Source organism: Lygodium microphyllum, chromosome 6 (genome assembly GCF_053477565.2).
Source record: "Lygodium microphyllum isolate KBCC chromosome 6, Lygodium_microphyllum_v1.1.10, whole genome shotgun sequence".
Taxonomy (NCBI): Eukaryota; Viridiplantae; Streptophyta; class Polypodiopsida; order Schizaeales; family Lygodiaceae; genus Lygodium; species Lygodium microphyllum.
The window spans coordinates 60,682,281-60,702,588 of NC_141140.1; the positions used below are offsets into that span (position 1 = coordinate 60,682,281).

At 40.8% G+C, this 20,308-nt stretch overlaps 1 protein-coding gene across 1 annotated transcript in view; it reads right to left on the reverse strand.

Annotated features, from left to right (window-relative positions):
• Positions 1-18,185: 18,185 nt before the first annotated feature.
• The window catches only part of LOC148034619 (uncharacterized), a 143,646-nt gene continuing 141,523 nt past the window's right edge, over positions 18,186-20,308 (reverse strand). Inside the window, exons 17-18 of the mRNA XM_087680692.1 lie at positions 18,749-18,969; positions 18,186-18,635 (exon numbers count right to left, since the gene is read on the reverse strand). Of these exons, the coding sequence (XP_087536818.1) occupies positions 18,779-18,969 (191 nt within the window). The 3' untranslated portion in view covers positions 18,186-18,635; positions 18,749-18,778. The remainder of the gene's footprint in view (positions 18,636-18,748; positions 18,970-20,308) is intronic.

Here is a 20,308-nt window from a genome sequence, read left to right on the forward strand (position 1 = left end):
ACTAGCCTTTTTTGTGATTTGAATTTAGATTCAATCAGTATTATCATGCAATTGTTATAAAGTGGATGAGAATCTATACCATTAATCTAAAGGGTGCTATAACTACAATTACATGAGTTAAAAATAGATAGTTAAATATAAATTTATAATTATAAAAGTTTATATATTTTTTTCTGGTCAATGGCCAGGTCATCCTCCTCGTTGTGCCAATCTTCCATGACATACATGCTATGATATTTTACCTTAGCTGTCTTGTACGGGCATTTGGAGGCATGATCAATAGTGTACTTATCTCCACATTTAAAGCATAGGTCCTTTTCTTTCCGTTCCTTGACAACATCTGGGGAGATGAACCATTGACTACTAGATCCATGGGAAGGTGATGCAATGGACTGTTTATTTTCAGAATACCGATTTTCAGCAATAGAGCTCGATGATGTCCCAAAAGTGCCCATTTTTCTTTCAGCATGGAAGGTGGGGTAAGTGGGTACTTTGGGGTTGTTATTAGGCATAGAAGAGCCTCGAAAACCACCTCCGTATGGGGTTGCTCATGAAGGGATGCGGGGAGGTCTAACACCTTGCTGAAAATGCTCATTCTTACGGTAATTTCTTGCATATCTCTCAGCCAGTTTGATTGCATCAAACAGTGTAGTGGGTTTTTGGGCCATGACATTACCCGATAGACTCAGTTCCAACCCATAGATGTACTTGTGCAATTTAGCATCGTCATTGATGCTTTCCACATACATGGTCAAGTTCATGAATTGATTGTTGTAGTCACGTATAGTGAGGTTACATTGGTCAAGAGTGTACCATCTTTTTGCCAACCGTTCTTTTTCCACAGGGGACACAAAAACTTGGACCATATGCATTTTGAAATCTTCCCAATCAATGAACTGTTGATTCTCTCGATTGATATAGTGCCACCAAGTGTGGGCAAAACCTTCTAAGTGGAGAGAAGCAAAAATTATTTTTTGATCATCAGTGCGGGGCTAGATGTAAAAGTAGGACTCCAACTTGGACGTCCATTCTTCCAAGTCAGATGGTGAGGGGGATTGCCCATTGTACTTTGTGAGAATGACCTTGTCACGCAAATCATAAGAGCCATGCTGCCCATGAAATCCTTGCTGTCCATGCATCCCGTGGTGGCCATACATGCCCTACTGTCCATACATCCCTTGTGGTGCATTTAGCCCATGTTGTCCATTATAGCCATGTTGTCCATGATTGCTAGGCTGGCCATTTGTACCATATTGTCCTTGATGGAGCTGATTCATATGTGGTACATGGGGGCTCCTAGGTAGAGCGGGTGAAATTCGACCCAAGGTGGGAGAAGGCCTCAAGTGAATGTTATCGGCATGGTGGACAGGGGAATTCAATAGGGGCTCCTCATGCATATGAGAGAGGGCTCCCCGATCTCATAAGTAGAAGGGGAAATTCCCTTAGCGCCAAGTATACCCTGTGGGCCATTTGACGGTTCCTGATGTGGAGGGCATCTAGACTCATGTCTAGAGTCATTGGTCTTCTCTTGCAATGAAGCAGTTGCTAACTAAGCAACAAGAGCAGTGAGTTGTTCCAAGGTCTATTGGGTCTTTGAGTTTGAGATAGCCATGTGCTTGATCGCTTCATCAAACTTGGACATCATCTGGCGATGGTTGCTGACTATATCATTGTGGCGGTGGTTGCTGACTCATGTTGATAGAGGGTGTGATTAAGAAGGGCATACGGGTCTATTTCAGGCATTTCCTCCTATATGTCACCATGATAATCTTGCCCTGAGCTTGGTTCCTCATTCATGGAGGTCTGCAAGTCTCTAATCTCCCTCTGGAGTTCTTCTTGGGCCTTGCTTTTGCCTTTTTGGCCAACCATCTGGATGCAGTCCACAGGACCTGCCCCATTAGTAAAAAGGGCGTAACTCTTAGTAGGAAACTTTGATTGCTGAGGTTTTGGGCTCAAGTTGGAGGGAACGACAGCCTATTCGAGATGACCTATTAACTTTTATGATAGAAAATGATCAAAATTTTATGTAGGGGTTTTATAGTGCTTGTCCTGGAGTGGTTTGCAATCTATCCACAGTGACCCTAGTGCACAAAAATGGGCATAACTTTCACACCGTAACTCCGATTGGGGAGATTTTTTATTCAAACTGGAGGTGACAAAGCCCTCTTCGAGATGAGGTATAGGGTTTACCCCCAAATTTAGGACAGAATTTTCTACAATGAGATCTTTGTAACAGTCCTGCAGGACTGTGACCAAAAAACATTGCATGTCCCTTAGTGCCAATGTCTTACATGGATAGATCATAGATCAAGGGACGTGATCTAACACATCAATAGCATCTTGAGCATACTGAACATAATCTCAAGCATCATTGCATACCCATCAACTCTACCATTCATGCATAAGTACATTCACTGCCATACATCTCCATTGACTGCATGTACCTCAAGTGGCATACATGGGTGCCATTAGCATTGCGGGGTATCCAAGAGGGAACATTGGGGCAGGGAAGTGGGGCTTATGGAAGTACCTGCACCTACAAACAAGTATTGGGCTCCGGATCACCGGGAGGTGGGCAAAGTTCTCCCCAAGCCGGGTTGTGCACCCCTTCAGGGTCTTAAGTGGTAAGGGAGGGTCACCTCTCTTTTGTCTTACCACCTCGCCTGGCATTGGCCTTTTTCCTCAGCTGGAGTATACATGGCAGACATTTTTAATTAGCAATCAACATGAGATGCATTGGAAAGAGACATTGGGCCTTTTCATGAGATGCAAGAAATGATGAAGGTTGAGGTAGGGGTTACCTTGGCAGTCCAGTGACTCATTGGCTACTACTTTCATCCAAGATCATAAGACGAAATAGGGGTTAATGTCAGCCATTACAATGAAATTCGGGAAGAGGTATGATGCTTGTATGCAATCTTGAATCTCTCCAACAATGGATTAAGCTCGTCAAGTGGCTAAACTGAGAGATTAAGATCAGAGTGGCATACCTCTTTAATGCTTGTGACGACAGTTGAAGCCCGAATCATCATGATGCCGCTTGCTCCATTGATCAAGTTCGGTTGTTGGTTGGGCATCCGTGGAAGAGTGCTTTAGCATTTGAGTCCTCTTGCTGATGAAGAAGGCTCCCAAGCTTATCCCCGAGCTTGAGCTTCAAGAATGGGAAGCTTCAAGTGAAGCTTTCATGGTTGCCTGCAAAGCTCCCATGCATGCTGAGCTCAATGGCTTCATCCGGGCAAGAGGAATCCTTCATGGGCTGAAGGGGTTGTGGGTTGAGCTCTCCGGGTCAGAGAAAGCTTCAATTAGAAGAATCCATGGCTGCCCCAAACTGTTTCAAACCGTCCCAGCTACTGTCCACCATGGAAGTTGATTCTTGAGTCAAAATGCCAAGGGAAAGAGGAAGAGGTATGTTGAATTAGTTCCCAAGAGTGCTAGGGAAGGTAGCAAAGCAGGAGGAGAAGGTCAGAAGGGCTGGGGGAGGGGCAGGCAGAGCAGGAAACAACAGCGCAAAATGCATCGCAATTTTCGGGCTGTTCCTTGGGCCCTCTACCTGGCTGTGCCCCTCCACAAGGGTGCTGCCCTTGGTCAGGGGGAAGTTGGGAAGGCTCCTGGACCCTCAGATGGGGACTCCCGTGGCTGCTTCAGAGGGAAAGAGAAGATTTTCATTGCTGTGTGGCTATGGCAGCTTGCCTGGGAGGAGAGAGAAAGGGGCTAGAGCAAAAAGTAACTCAGGGTTTGCCCTCTTCCAACTCCTGGGACCCTAAACTTGGCCTGGAACCCTTAAAATTTGCATGAAAAGAAGTGACAACCTGCTATTTTAACCTTTTTACCTCCAGATATGCCTGAGTCTCCAGCCATAGCTCCTGCTTGCTCCAAAAAGCTGAAGTTAATTGCAGTCCTTGCTGTATCTGTACCTGTAAGTTGAGTAATTAGGGTTTTTGGGATTTGAAAAGGGAGAAAGGGGAAAGAGGAAAAGGACCAAAGCCTGAAGCTTTGATACCACTTGTAATGAAAGAGGCTGAGGGGAGAGAGAAGGAGAGCTGAGGAGAGATAAAGAGAACAAGAAGAAGAAGGAAGAAGACTAGAAGAGGAGAAAGAAAGAGAGAAAAGAGGAGAGAAGGAAGAAGGAAGCTATGGAAGCTGGAGATGAAGGTGAAGAGTATGATCTTGATAATAACTGGTTGCCCTAGTCTGGGGCTCTTACACCTTCAATACCCCGGTTAGTGTGATGGGGTGTCTAAACCCTAGTCGGTGTGTATCCTGCTTGTTACACACCCCAAATGTTTTACTAGCCTCAGAGATTTTTATATGCCCCCCTCCCCTTTCCCCCATGTTGTGAGGGTCCAAGACCCCCTAGACATGCACAACATGAAGGGGGGACTCTTGATATTTTCTTTTTTCTTCTTAGAAATAGGCAATAAATTGTATGAGAAAGTTTCTTCTTGAAGTAAGTAGTAAATTGTATTAGAAAGTGAAAGTGTTATTTACAACATTTATAGATTTGGTGCTATGAAAAGAAAAAAATGTGCATGCCATGTGTATATGGATAGAGAAGGCTTGTCTAAGTAGAGGTTAACTTAGTTGAACCAAAGTAGATGAATAGGCTTATTTGAAAAAATGACATCCCACGCTATTTCTCACCTCTCCATCTGGAGTTTTTCTTCATGGACATAATATTTCTTGAGTGTTATAAACTCCTCTTCTTATTTTTCTTAGCCTTCTTAATTTTACTCAATTTCCCTTAACTTGGCATGAGACATTGAGGGGTATCAATGGCCATTGAGTTTGCTATGATAGTGGGTTTGGAATTGACTTCATATTCCTTTTGAAGTAGGGCCTCATCTGGATCTTTCTTGGATAGCTAATCCTTAGACTTTTGAATGACGACCTTAGTTTCTTCTCTAGCAATAGCACCTCTCTTCTTTGATACTTATGCCTAGAAATCAGGTCTTAGTTTGGAGAGGAGGTCAACATTCCTATTTAGGTTGCATTAATACAAATAAGAGATTTTATAATTAAGAAAATATAGGACTCTTACACGATGAATCCTAAAAATGTAGAGTACAGTATAGGGACACAAGCAAAAATGGGGATCACCATATTGGATTAAGAAGATGATTAGTGGAAATCTTTTTTCCTATAAAAAAACATTTTTATAGAAAAAAATTGTATGAATTATTATTTTTGTTTGAAATACTCTTTTTTATTAAAATATATTTCGTAAGAAATATAATTTTAGATGAGAGAATATTCCCATATAAAAATGCAAATTACATGAATGATGCTATGTTTGACCAATCTATGCAACCAAGAGATTGTGAAGATAAAAGTATATATTTTAAAAATAAATGTGTGATGAGAATTGAAGTATGTAGTTTATCTTAATGTATTTTTTTGGATCTAATAAGCTTAAACTTTTATATTAAATAATTTTATAAAGGATAACTTTGATCATGAGTTAATAAATAAGTAAATTGATTTAAAATATTAAATATATTTAAATTAATCTAGTTTATTAAATTTTATCTTAACTAAATTGATCCAAATTAATTTAATAAATTGTAAATTAAGCGTATCAAAATTTTTTAATCTAATTAATGCATCTTTAAGTAAAATAAATATTAAGGTGATATTTGGCTTTTATTTGAATTAATAAAATTATAAATATATTGTAATTAAAACTTAGCAAGTAGAAATAGCTTTACTTGATGAATTTATTCTTCAAGTTGACCTATTAGGGTTAGGGAAAAACTTAGAGAATAGTATTAGCTTGACTTGATGAATTCATTTTTCAAGTAAACTTGTCAAGTGGTAGAGGCAAACTTATACAACAATAATAATTTTACTTGATGAATTTACTCTTCAAGTAGATGTAAAATGTTTGGGGCTTAAAATGATTGACATGTAAAGTACATAGTTAACTTGTAAATGAGGCTTGTTGTAACCTGCCCGCTTATCGACTGTCCAAGCACATTTTTAGCGGTCCATCGAGAGACGAGTCTAAGAGATACCGCCCGGCACTCCCATGGAATGTCATGGGATTTGTCACCTAGGGTTTCTTGAGTCCGCCTCGCAACGGAATGTTCACAGTCATGAACCCACTAGGATCAACCTGAAATTTGGGCTCCTATGGTCAAGGTCTCCTAACAACATTCTAGCGTCGAGTTTTGGACATCCTACTTTACGCAGAGATACCCAAGCCGAAGCTGACCAATACGGCACTTGGTTCAAAGAGAATGGAAAATGAGAGGAATGCACTGCTCGACCTCTCTGCCCGTAGGGCATAGTTCCATTCTGGTCCCCTAAAATGGCATGAATCAGGGTTCTAACCTAACAATACCTAAAGGTCACGAATGTCAGTAAAACCTTGTGAGAAGCATCCTAGTTCTCTAGGACCACCTTGCTGTAGGACACGGGTTCCGTCCAGCCGCTTTTCTTAATAGGCATTCTTTAGTGATCTAATTAGGTCCTATCACATTTATGTATGACATCTAAAATCAGCTTCCTTAATTAAGCCTTTTAAGGAATAGGGTTCATTCATGTATTTACGGCACATACACAAATACAGAGCAAGCAATCCTTTTGATAAACAAGTTCCTTAACTTATTTTCCAGTTAATCTTTATCTCCTGCCAATACAAGAGAAATTATGTATCCCTTCTGTCCAATAGAAGTACCCAATCCAAATCACATGGTACCATAATTTCCATCCATTATCTAGAATAGGATCTTCCAACGCCATCAACGTTGGGCTCACAGTAGTCTTTACCTCCGTTCCCGACTAGGCAAGGGGTGTTCAGAGCTCCACTGACCCCAAGCGACCTAGGAGTGAGACACAACTCCCGTGGTTGGCCTTTTCACCACTCAACCTTCGACTCGTGAAAGAATCGAGCAGTGCCCTCTCGGGTTGAAATGCGGTGTGACCTTGGAGATAATCCACCTGCACAAAATATCCTTCCTTAATTATTCCAATTAAGAATCAAGCACAACCAAGGCAATCAGCCCAATATCATCTCCCAAGAAAACATTTCTTTATTCCCCATGGCAATTTGTCATCACAGACCCCCGCCATGAATTTACCCATCAATCACAAGCACTTGGAGTAATCATCCGAACTACAATCCAACAATCAGTTGAATGTACAAGCATTTAGGGAGTTTTTTTATCAACCAGCAAAAACCAATTGTATCTTTCCCAAACCATGCGAGAATAGATGCAATAACAATTCCATCGCATATTCACTCTTCCCCTTGGGATCAAAGAGTGATTCTATGCAAAATTTACTTAACGCTTAAATGCACAATTTTTAATGTCGTTGATTTTACAATTATGCCATTCATAACCCCTGACCGATTCTTCCTTGTAATTGCTCTATCAATGAATAAGCCATATGCAACTAGGTGCAATTAACTTCCCTTGATACATGCACTTTACAAGCTCCATCTTTCGAATATGTGAGATGAAATTTATCATTTCCGATGACCTATACTTGTGCATCATAGTATGGGACCTAACCTATCTCATACGAGAATCAAAGCAAGCATCTATCAATTTGGAGATACATTACTTGCGATTGGTACCGCCGTTGGATTGACAGTGGTGCCTTTGCCGGAAGCTTCGTTGCTGGTTGTAGGATAGCCATACGCATGCGACATTATTCGCTTGGGGGCCATCATCCAGAAGTAGATTCAAGAGATAAGGAAGAAATGAATTTTGAGATGGAAGAACATAAGAGAAGATGGCTTAGTCTCCCATGCCTCATATTTATAGAGCTAAATAAGATAAGAAGGGTTGTGGATGAGAGGAAGAGCTCTTTGTGGAGGGGATCTTGGAAAAATCAATTATCTGATGCTCAAATCACAAATCTAACGGTTCCATTGGCTCCGAAAGGGGGGTAAAACTCCAAGAAACTTGATTAGAAATCTTTGAGATCACTCCTTTTTCTCCATGTTCGAAGTGTTGTCTACTGTCTGCAAACTGCGATCACGGCACGCACAATTTTGCCAATCTCTTTTTTTTCTCCTTTTTATAAAATCTCCAAAACTAACTAAAACATCACTTGCCTTTTTTTGTATGACATCCAATTCTAGAAATCTCCATATCTTTTTAAGATAATATCTTAAATATCTAAAATATGCTAGGTTTTGCCTAAAAATCTAATATTTTTCGACCATCCATACTATACACATTAATACTAGTAATTAATATGGCTCATAACTCCCATTCACGTTGTAACTTCCATGAATGGTGGCTACGTTTCTTGTCAATCCAAGAAAAATATCAGATTATGACTCTTGTTTTTTTTAATATATATTTTTAATTAAATAAAAATCATTAATTATTGACGTTAGTTATTTTTTACTTTAGTTAGTCTTTAGTTAGTAATCTTACAAACTTATTACTTGACTAACTAACTTTTGAACTAACTAACTAATTTTTTAATTGTGTGGAAATATTACATCCTCCTCCCCTTAGAGAAATCGAGATGTCCTCATCTTGAGAGAAACTGGGGGTATCATTCGGGAACTTGTGGGTTACAGGCCCACCACACTTTCGCTGCACTACTCTAGTCACACAAGTACTTGGCTTCAAAACCAGTGTAACTCATATTATGCAAATTAACTGTAGGTATAAGAGTAGGATTTATTGGGGTATTCTCAATACTGAATGTATTACATTTTAGAAAGATATCTAAGGTTCCTAATCATCCTAAAGGGGTGTGTGTAATGGGTTCTAGGTCTTCTTCTTCATCTGATTCCCCTATATATCCAAAGACTACACTTGTGTAGCTTCATTTTCTTGGAGGCTCAATATCTTCTGGCTTAAGTCAGGGCAGCCTGCTTGGACATGTCCTAGCTCATTGCAATGGAAGCATTGATGGTAGGGACATCTCCTACGGATGTGCCCTCTCTCTCCACACGTGTGGCATCTCTTGTCCTGATCTCAGAAATCATCTTTGTCACAATTGTTCATTTTAAGTTCTTGGATGATAAGTAATGCATCTTGCAAGTCTATTGGATGCATTGCCTCAAGACGATGGTTCAAAGGAGTGTTCAGGCCATGGCAGAACTTGGATACTTGTTATTGTAATGAAGGAGACCTAGCTAACCTAACTAAGGGAGAGAAGAGAGGGAAAGACTGCAGAAGAAGAAGAAGAAGAGGAGAGAGGAAGACAGGAAGGAGAGAGAGAGAGAGAGAGAGAGAGAGAGAGAGAGGGAGGGAGGGAGGGAGGGAGGAAGAAGGAGAAGCCATGAGAGTTGAAGAGAGGTGGAAGAGAGATTTCTTGATAATTCTGTCATGCCTGAGGAAACCCTCTTACACCTTTTATACCGCCAATGTGACTGGTATTTTCCCATATGCCTGGTTCATTACAAACCATCCCATCTCATGAAGTTTTTGTCCTCAAGAACAAAAATGAGGACTTATTGATGTGGCTCACAAGAAGGGAAGGGGGTCACAGAGTACTACTCTATTCAATACTCTGTTCAACATTACAAAGGAGATTATCGGTATAGGAAAGTACAACCTCATGTGTAATTGGGGCATACAAATGTGTGTATGATGCATACAACATGTGTAAGTTGATAGCATCTGAGTTTGGCCACCAATTCATGATAATTAGAGGTTGGCAAACAGTGGACAGCATGTTGTCTATAGAACAAGCTTGCTAGAGAAAACTGATCATAACTTCCTATGGGCAGTCCTGATTGAGGCATAAGACATGTAAAAAAGAAGCTCATGAAGCGTACTTTCAGCCCCATATAGGTGACTCTTGATTGCCATTAATGCAAGGTAAAAAATGTTCTAGAAGAGTGTGTTGTCTACAAGTTGTCTGCAGTGCAGACTAGGGCAAAGTTAGCTAATCCTCAATCAAAATTGCACCCTTGAAGTAGGGGGAGGGCTGCACTAGTGAAATGCTAATCAAGGTAGGGCTTTCCTAAACCCACTACTTCCCCGGGATCAAATGGATAACCTACATGATAAGAATCAAGAGCATAAGGGTCATCCATACAAGCATGGGTCACCGTATAGCCAGGGTCAAAAGGGAACCCATCCGCAAAATCATAAAACTAATCGGGGTCAATATCCTCTTCAAATTTTGCATTTTCAGCATCTGTCATCATCGGTGGTGTGTCATGTGGGTCCTCATCCACTCTATCACAATCTTCCAACACATACATGCTATTAAACCTAGCAATGGCATTCTTAATTGGGCATTGGGATGCATGATCGGGCGTGTAGTTATCCCCACACTTAAAGCATAAACCCTTAGTCTTTTGGTCCTGGACAACATCTGGGAAAATGAATCTTTGGCCATTCGAACCTAAGGCATTCTGAGTCTTACTTTCAGCATACTTTGTGTCACCTTTGGGCAAAGGTATTATCGCAAAATTGCCATGTTTTCTCTCAACATTAAAAGTGGGATAAGTCATATCTTAGGTCTGCCATTCAATGCACTATTACTGTGATAATCTCCAGTATATGGGGGCTGCCTAGTGGGGTATCTTTGTTGTCCTGAAATGGGCTGCATGTCCTCATTGCGGCGGTATTTCCTACCATACCGTTTAGTCAACTCTATGGCGTCAAACAAGGTGGCTGGCTTTTGAGCCATTACATCAGCTGAGAGATTCAAATCCAGCCCAAAGATGTATTTACACAGTTTGGTCTCATCATTGACAGCTTCCACGTACATGGATAGGTTCATAAACTGGTAAGTATACTCCCGCATGGTGAGATTATGCTGGTCAAAATGATATCATTGCCTTGCCAAACGTTCCTTCTCTATCGAGGAGACAAAAACTTGAACCATGTGCATCTTGAAATCTTTCCAATCACGAAACTGTTGATTTCCCCTTTGAATGTACCTCCACCATCCTTGGGACAGCAGCTCCCTCGTAATTCACTTTTCACAGCTGAGGTAGGGTACACCTATCTCCCATTGCATACATCCACCATACATCCATCAAGTCAATTACATGTTCTATACCAATACATGTGCATTTAGCCATCATACATCCACCAAGTCATACATTTTCTCTAACAATGCATGTGTATGCATCCATCATACATCCATCGAGTCATACATTTGTTGTCCATACATGTGCAAGGTGCTTGGATGTCAATGATTGGGCCTCGAGCCACCAATTTAGAGTACCTGCACCTGCAAATAAATTTTGGGCTCCAAATCACCGAGAGGTGGGCAAAGTTCCCCCCGGCCGGTTTGTGCACCCCTTCAGGGTCTTTGATGGCAAGGGGGGGTCACCCCTCTTCTATCTTGTCCCCTCACCTGGCGTTGAACTGGAGAGCTACTCCTTCATCGTAACAAGCTTTTTTGAATCAAGATGAGACATGTGCAATGCTTGTGAATCCTTCACAAATATTTCATGTTGCATTGGCTACCATAGACACTGGCACTATTGATGGTTCCAAGATACTTGAATTTGCAAAGGATATTCCCATTATTATGATGTTGGCAACATAAAATATGCCCATGATGATGAAATCAATTTCTCTTGGGGTTGTGGAATTCTTGTCAAGCCATTATCACATGACAAGCTCAAAATATTTGGCAGCATGTTGTTCGAAAGGCATTGGACTGTTCACTAAATTGCAAATGCATTTGTGGATTTAGTATTTTTTTGTAGTTTTTATAGTAAGTTCATGCTATATAATGTGAAATATATCAATATATTAAAATATTTGATTGTTAAAGTCTGAAGTTTAAAATGAAGAATTTTTTAAAAGGAATAACAACTACAAGTAATGAAGCAATATGGAGCTATATTTTACAGAGATTGTGAAGCAATTGCTTGCAAGGGTCTATTGTCAACGAATGCATAACTTCAATCCATATGTAAGGCAAATCAAATGAGAAAGAGAGAGCAATGTGCAAGTACAAGTGGATGTGTCTGTAGTTTGCTTGTGTGTGCATAATTAAAGTACTAACACATCAAGATGTAATTACAAAATACGTGTAAACAAGGGAGAGAGGGAAGATGTAAATGTATATATAATGTGATATCTCATATATATGCATAATTGATCCATTAACATTGTGATAATATTATCAAAGATAAGCACATCAACTTAATCTAGTGATGTAAATAAGTTCAGAGAGAACTTCTAATGCATTGTTAGAGAGAGAGAGAGAGAGAGGTGATAAATGACGGAGTTGGGGGTGAAAAAGACACAGAGAGAGAGAGAGAGAGAGAGAGAGAGAGAGAGAGAGAGAGAGAGAGAGAGAGAGAGAGAGAGAGAGAGGAGGAGGAGGAGGAGGAGGAGGAGGAGGAGATTGTTATTCAAAAGGAGAGGGAGATGCATGTCGTGGATCCCCAACATATAAGAGAGAGAGAGAGAGAGAGAGAGAGAGAGAGAGAGAGAGAGAGAGAGAGATGAATGTGTAAGTGTAAGTGTATCTGATTTTACTCATGTGTGCACAATTGAATACTAATGCATCATGAGATAATTATAACATGTATGCAAATAATTGAGAGGGGAGATTGAATGTATATGGAGTGTGATATCACTTGTGTATGTGTAATTCGACCACTAACATTGTGATAATATTATAAAAAATAATCACATAAGCTTAATGTAGTGATGTAAAGCAATTAAGGAGAGAGAACTACTAGTGTTGAGAGAGAGAGAGAGAGAGGGTGTTATTGAGGGGGAGGAGAGGGAGGGAGATGCATGTTGTGGGTCTCTAAGAAATGAGATATATATGTATATTATTGAGGGGAGTTAGATGTCAATGGTTGGTCTCCAACATATGAGGAGAGAGAGAGAGAGGAGAGGAGAATTGGTTGTGGTTCTGATGAGAAGGAGGAGAGTAAGATGTGGTGGTGTAGTGACAGTGCTAATGCTAGTAATGTTATTGATGGAAGTGAGATGTTGATGGTAGGTCCCCAACATATGAGGAGAGAGAGAGAGGAGAATCGGTTGTCGTTCTAATAAGGAAAGAGAGAGTAAGATGTGGTGGTGGTGGAGGTCGTCGTCGTCGTCGTAGAGTGGTGGTGGAGATGGAGGTGATAGTGGCAATGGAGGTGCTTGAATATGCCCAAAAGAAAAAGAGGACCAAGTGGACTATATAGAATAAAACTCGAGGTTACCAAAAGAAGCTTCCTCAAATCCTCACTCCAAAAGCTTGATTCTCGCATGCACTCCAAGTTCAAAATGTCCCAACCCACCAAGTATAAGGGGAGAGAGAGACGGGTTGACTTTAAAGAAGCGGATTGTGAAAGTAGATAGATACTTAAAGTATGCTAGGATCACTGAAGACAAGAAGAGAGAAGTGGTAGCCATCTACTTGGGGGGGGGGGGGGGGGGGGACGTTGCTAGTTGGTACCTGCTAGAATAGGAGCAAGGACGTACTATTTTTTCATGGGAAAAACTCCAATAAGAACTCCAAGACTAGTTCATTCCAAAAATGTGGAAATTCCAAGTTAGAGATGAATGGAGAAATCTCAAGCAAACACAAGGAAAGATAAAGAAGTATGTTACCAAATATAGGCAATTGATGCTACAGCCACCCAACATAGACACTAACACTAAGCTACATGGATTTCTATTTGGCATGCAAGAATGGGCCAAAAGAGATATGGAGAGACAAGAGCCAACCAATTTAGCCGAGACCATGAGGATGGCTGAAAGACTAGTTGACCTAGAAGGGAGAAGGACAGCCCAAGGGAGCCAGACCAAATTCAACACTAACCTTAACAAAAAATTCTTGGATCCCAAGACCCAATACCCCTAGTAGAGGCCCCTTCTCGAAGGTGTGAGGTCAAGTCTCAGGCATAACCCCAACCATGTCACAATCCACCTTGTTGCCAAGAGGAGCAGTTGAGGGATGGGGAAACAACCACTATAGAGACCAGCTCTCTAAGTGCATCATATGGGTCCGCGGGATCAAATGCATCATGGTGGAGACCTTAGGTCTCAACCACAGGGATTAGATGTTTCAAGTGTAAGGGACCCCATGATCAAAACTGATGCCCCAAGGACAACACAACCTCATCAAGCGAGTCTAAGGTAGCAGTCACTAGTGCGTATGGAGAAGAGAGAAGCCACAACCCCCCCCCCCTCCCCACCCTCCGCATCCAAGAAATCCCCAATGGAAGTGAAGAGAGCTTAGACCACCCAAGGGTGGGGATAGTTAGTGTTTGTCCCACATAGTAGAGTCCAAAACTTATATCTCAAAGGAAAAGTGAGTGAAGGGGATCAAGCCATCATGGTAGACACATGAGCCACCCACAACTTCATCACCCGAGATTGTGCAACCAAACATGGACTCAAATTGTCTAAGGCCTCAAAAGGGTTAACAGTTACCTTTGCACAAGAAGAAGCCAAGGAAGTCAAACAGGTCTTTGCAGTGCAAGTAGAAGCAGGGAAATGGAAGGCCAAGCTCGACTTCTTAGTCATTAAGAAATGCACAAGATTATAGAAGAGGTGAAAGCTGACAAGACTCCGCATGGCATGTATACCCTAGAGAAGGGGATTCTATTTGTAGGCAAGAGATTATACATTCCCAATAGTGTGGAGTTGAAGAATGTCATATTACATGAAGTGCATGATGGATAGTTAGGTGGGCATAAGTGACAAAGCAAGATACTTGAAGTACTTAGAAAGTAATTTTTTTTGTCAAACATGAAGGGAGAAGTCATAGACTATATCAAAACTTGTCCTACTTGCCAACTCGTGAAGGCACCATACTCCAAGCCAACAAGATTACTTTAGCCAATGCCAATACCTAGCCCACCATGGAATGTCATTAGCATGGATTTTATTGTGGAGCTCCTAGAATCCCATGGTTACACCATTATCTTTGTAGTGGTGGACTATTTCTTTGAGCAAGCTCACTTCATACTTGCTAAGCCACCATTGAATGCCAAGGAAGCAGATTGCATTTTCGTCACGCATGTGTTCAAGCTGCATGGCTTACCCTTGACCATCATCTCAAATAGAGATGGTAAATTCATGAGTGACATATGAAACTCGTTAAGACTCTAAAAACAAAGTTAAGATTCTCATTCTCCTTCCACCCTGAAACAGATGGACAAACAGAGAGAATGAACCAAGGCATTGAAGACTATCTCAGGAGCTACCCTTAGGTGGACCAAAAAGATTGGACCTTATACCTTGATGTACTCGAGTTTCACTATAATAGCTCAATCCACTTCGCTACAAGCTACACAACCTTTGAGTTAGCCACGGAAAAAGAAGTCATCACCCCCCTTGCCTTAGCCTCAAGAGCTGCCAAAGCTAAAGATTAGAAATGTAGAAGATTTCTTGAAGAAATGGAGAGACCACAATGAAGCAACTAAGCAGAGTTTGAAAAAGAGCAAAATCACCATGACTGAACAAGCCAACAAGAAGCGTAAGGTGGTACTCTTTACCAACAGGGACATGGTTCTCATTAACTCCAAGCATGTCTCTCCCAAAGAATATGAGCCCCATATTCAACCACTGCTACTATGGACCCTACTATATCACTCAAGTCCTAAATGAAGTAACATACAAGCTCAACTTCAAAGAAAGCATTTGCGTCCATAATGCATTTCATGCTCGCCTTCTGCGCGGGTTCTATCCCAACAACTAATGGGGGCGGCACATTTCACTACTTCACTCCAATGGCCCCTTCAAAGTAAAAGCCTTCATTCGGTGGTGTTGGGAATACAAAGGATATCCCGCATACCTCACCAAGTGGAAAGGGCCCCCTCTCAAAGAAGCCACTTGGATTTCAAAAGTAGAGGCTCGCGAACGTGGTAGTGGAGCCTTGACCACTTGGCTCAAGGAGAATTCCAACAATTCTTCCAATGCCCCTTGAGTCATTACTTGCCTTATCATAGGACTAAATAATGCCTCCACTCAAATGTAATTGAGTCGAGGGTGGTTCCACATGGTAGCAAGAATACCAAGCAACAAAGTAGTCTAGATGGGCAAACACAAATCAACCTAATAAGAGAAACTATGTTAAGAAACCCAAGTCATGCAACACAAATACTTGACCAGTCTAATAGTAAAGGTTGTGTAAAGACCCAAGTCATGCGGCAAACACTTGATCAGTCTGATAGTAAAGGCTACGTTAAGACCCCGCTAATGTGTCATGCAACAAACACTTGACCGGTCTAATAGTAAAGGTTGTATTAAGACCCCTGCCATACGGCAAACACTTGATCAGTCTGGTAGTAAAGGCTACGTTAAGACCCAAGTCATGCGGCAAACACTTGACCAGTCTGATAGTAAAGGCTACGTTAAAACCCCGCTAATGTGTCAAGTTCTAGACCGATAGATAGTGGCCAACTTATTAGAAGAAGCTGTGCTAAGACCCCGAATGAGTCAATAAACTCTACCCTTAGATTGCTAAGGACAGCAATTCAACAAGGGGACCTGAGTCTAAGGACTTTGTAGCTATACCATGGCATTGCTACCAGAAACACCTTAATAGAGAGTAGTAGTAACTTTGAGCCTTGCTTGGTTTCCACTCTACGTGTGATTCCCTATACCTAGTAGTGAACCCTCACATCATGTGTGATGTCATGAGGGTGTAGTCTTGGGATGTGCCTATGTTGTACCGTATCTTTCATTGAATAATACAAGAGTATCCCTTGCTCTCACATATCGTGTTACCTTTCTATGCCGTGTTGAGTGAATGAGTGCAAGTACATCACAAGGGGAGAGGGGGAGGGGGGTTTGTTAGGTGTACTGGTGGTGTGGATGGTGGAGGGAGATGTATACTTTGGCAATTTAGCCAAAATAGAAATTCATGGTCATGATGTGCTTTTGCACAATTGCTCATGACAAACATTGAGATTTGGCTATTTCCACTTTCTATGAACTAGATTTATGTATGCTTTAACATCAATTTGAAGCTTCTTAGATATTTTATTCATTTGGCATCGTGATCCAAAGCTGGAATCTTAGCATATTTCTAATGGTGCATTGGAGTACTTTGTACATCTTCTTTGAGCATAATTTCTTGTTTCATGTATTATGATTGTTTTTGGCATATCAATAATGGAATATGGGACATGGTGGCCACTCATAGGAGCTTGTATGCTCCCATCATTGTACAGTTTATTGAGACATGGTGGTGACTCATAGGGACTTATATGTTCCCATCATTGTTTATATTGTACTGATTACCCATGATCTAGCAGAGGGTCCTAGCAATGTACACTTCATGATCACATTTATTATGCTGTTTTAAAAATGCCTGTATGGATAGCTGGGTGGCTCATTCAAGGATGGCCTATGTGTTCGGGTATTGTCCTGTTGTCTATATACTTCATGCCTCCATCCTTTTTGTAGCAGATCACATCCACCTAGAGATAGGGATGCTGGAGATATTTCTGGTCATCACCCGTGCCATCACCTGTAGTGTGCACATCACATCGCATGCCTTGTATTATGGATTCAATGTCCCGTTTATATTTCTTTCTCCGAGTTCTCGTGTTCTCTCTTCCACTATTTATCCTTTTCACTGTTCAGTGGTTGTATTATGCTGCTTATGTTCCTTTGCTCATTCTCACAAACTTTGGCTCGTACATAAAGCCAAAACTTGAATAATCATGCCAGCCTACAACTCAGGATACATAGACTTCCTCAGCTCAGCCACTAGCCCCTAAATGGACTGCTACAATGGCCAATTCAAAGTTTCATATAAGATTTGGTGTACACATGTTGCCCTACATGAAAATTGCCATGGAAGATCTACAAGTTTCAGCCCATCAAATGACATTGAGAACAAGTGTTTGACAGTATTCATTCAGAATAAGATCAGGGAACTGCACCATGGAGAACTAGAACAGTTGAGTCAACATAGCTTTGTCGTCTTATCATGGGATTCCCCACCATTCTCGCACCTTGTTTTGCAACATAAAAGACATCATGCCTTTGACAACTGGACATCCACCAGCCTAAAGAGTCTAAACCACAATAACCAGCACGTCTACCCTAGCTCTGTATGACTCAATTCTTTCAATCTCTACACAATGCATCTTGCTAGGTAGTAGACCTCACCTTTGGGTCATCTGTTGTCCAATGATGCCAACTTCTAGACTCACTAGGACATAAAACTCCAAACTGACAACACACATATCAAAGATGATGCTCAAAATGACACCTTTAGCAACCCACAAATTAGATAAATCTCTTGTAAGCTAGACAAATTAGATAACCCAACATCATCAGAACTATTGGCATTATGGCACAGAAAAACTTTTTTTGATTTATTTTTCTCGAGACTTAAAGTTGTTTATCCTACTCTCATTACAATATTTCTCAAATTCTCTTATATACATGTTCTGCCTGATACAACCTTGAGATCATCTGGTGTAGATAGAGCTTTCCACACTATCAAGGAGCATGCTAGAATCATGGGTACATGTTTTGTCCTGTCCTTACATTGTCCAACAGAGAACATGGTAAGAGGTGGCCAAGATTGTAGCCTCCGCAAAACTCAGCATCATTGAACTTTCGAACAGAACATCTGAATGTAGATGAATTCGTGAATCGTATGTAGCTAGCTTGTCCTGCAGGGTGCCATGTGCAAACTGGCTTTGGATTTAACTAGCATGCACCTTTTTTCTGTGCTCGTCTCCACTCTGCTTTTTGGATGCCTACCTGCTTCGCTTGAACCTAAAATTAAAGCAAAAGGTGAACAAAAAACATTCAGGCCTACTGCAGCTACCCAAGCATATCAATGTTGAGGCTTCAGATGGCAAATGGTACACCCCTTCTTGAGGCATTACCTGCTTCAACAATCAAAATGAATAACTAATTTAGACCTCTGTCCGTTTTTCCAACAACGATTCGATGTATGGAAGTCCAATTTGGGGGAGCGAAATCAAATGCGAGGGGCAGTTCAAAAGAGTCCTCCAAGGTTGGACAGCTTTGACTTTTGAAGTGTCACCATTCAGTTCAGTAGCAGGTTTAATAGTTTTTCCGAACACGGACTCATAAGCAGATGGACCTGAAACATAATTCTTGGGTTAGCTAGAACATCAAGCTACAGGGACATCTCCATCCATATTGATGTCTAATTTTTGGGTGAATTTTACCATATAACTAGTCAAACAGTATTTAAGACGGCCTTATTTAAACCCTCATGCCTGTTATTTTGGGTCTGAATTTTCACCGCACCATTTGTCAATAAAAGGCATATTAAAACATCATCCTGAGCAGTTCTACATCCAGACACATTGACTTTTTGAAAAACATACTGGCACACCAAGGCCTCTCAGTTTTCTAGCCATCTAAGTATGCATATGTGCAAGTTCACAAAAATGATTTATGAAAGAGCAGTAACTATCCCAAATCCAAGCTTCACTCTGGTGCAAAAATGTTACTAGTCATTAAATTATCAACCACCACAGTGCTGAACTCCAACAAAGGTTTCAACATATGGTAAAAAAGAGAGACAAATTCATTCACCATGGATTCTGAAGCTTAAGATACGAAGAATTAACCATATACAGATTACCCAAAGCTGTTGAAGGAAACATGACCCAAACTTTGGCTACAGCTTTTCCTACTAAGCTAAATGGAGATGAAGAAAAATCAAAATATCTGAAAGCATCAAATCGAAGAAGTGAACAGATGACAAAATAGGACCCATGCATGTAAGAGAGTAAACTAAAAGACCTATGCATGTAAGAGAGAAAACACCAAAGTTCTTTAAAATCTATTAATGTTTAGCTCATAACCAACCAGGTATTGCAACATAAAGAAACTGAAGACTTGTTTGTATTAGTCTTTATGTATTTAATTTTGGCTCAGAACCAACCAGGTATTGCAACATAAAGAAACTGAAAACTTGTTTGTATTAGTCTTTATGTATTCAAGCTGACAGAACAAATACTGATAAGTATGAACTCTGCCCTTAAGTGCCTTATCTTAACAAGTTATCATTTTCAATCCTGCAAGCCATAACTCCATGCAATAGTTTTTTTCATATCTTTCCATGCTGCTATGTTTATGGTAGTCTGAAATAACTTGCATGCCATCTGTCAGCCCATCTGCTATATATAATGTTCATGCAGGGCATATCAAACAGTTCACCTATATCCTAGGTATCAATACTGCATGCCATCCATGGAAATTTCTGCATTCCAAAATGGCACCTCATATCATGACTATTATTGACAAGTCTTTCACTCCTGTATGGTGTCAACACGATGCCCATGCTTCCAGCAGACCGTGGTCAAGGCCACATTGTCTCTATCACTGTCTGGATAATTGACTGTTCACTTCATTCAATGAGTTTCTGCAACTATGGTCCCAGAGGTATGCTGCACATATTTGGTCATGTG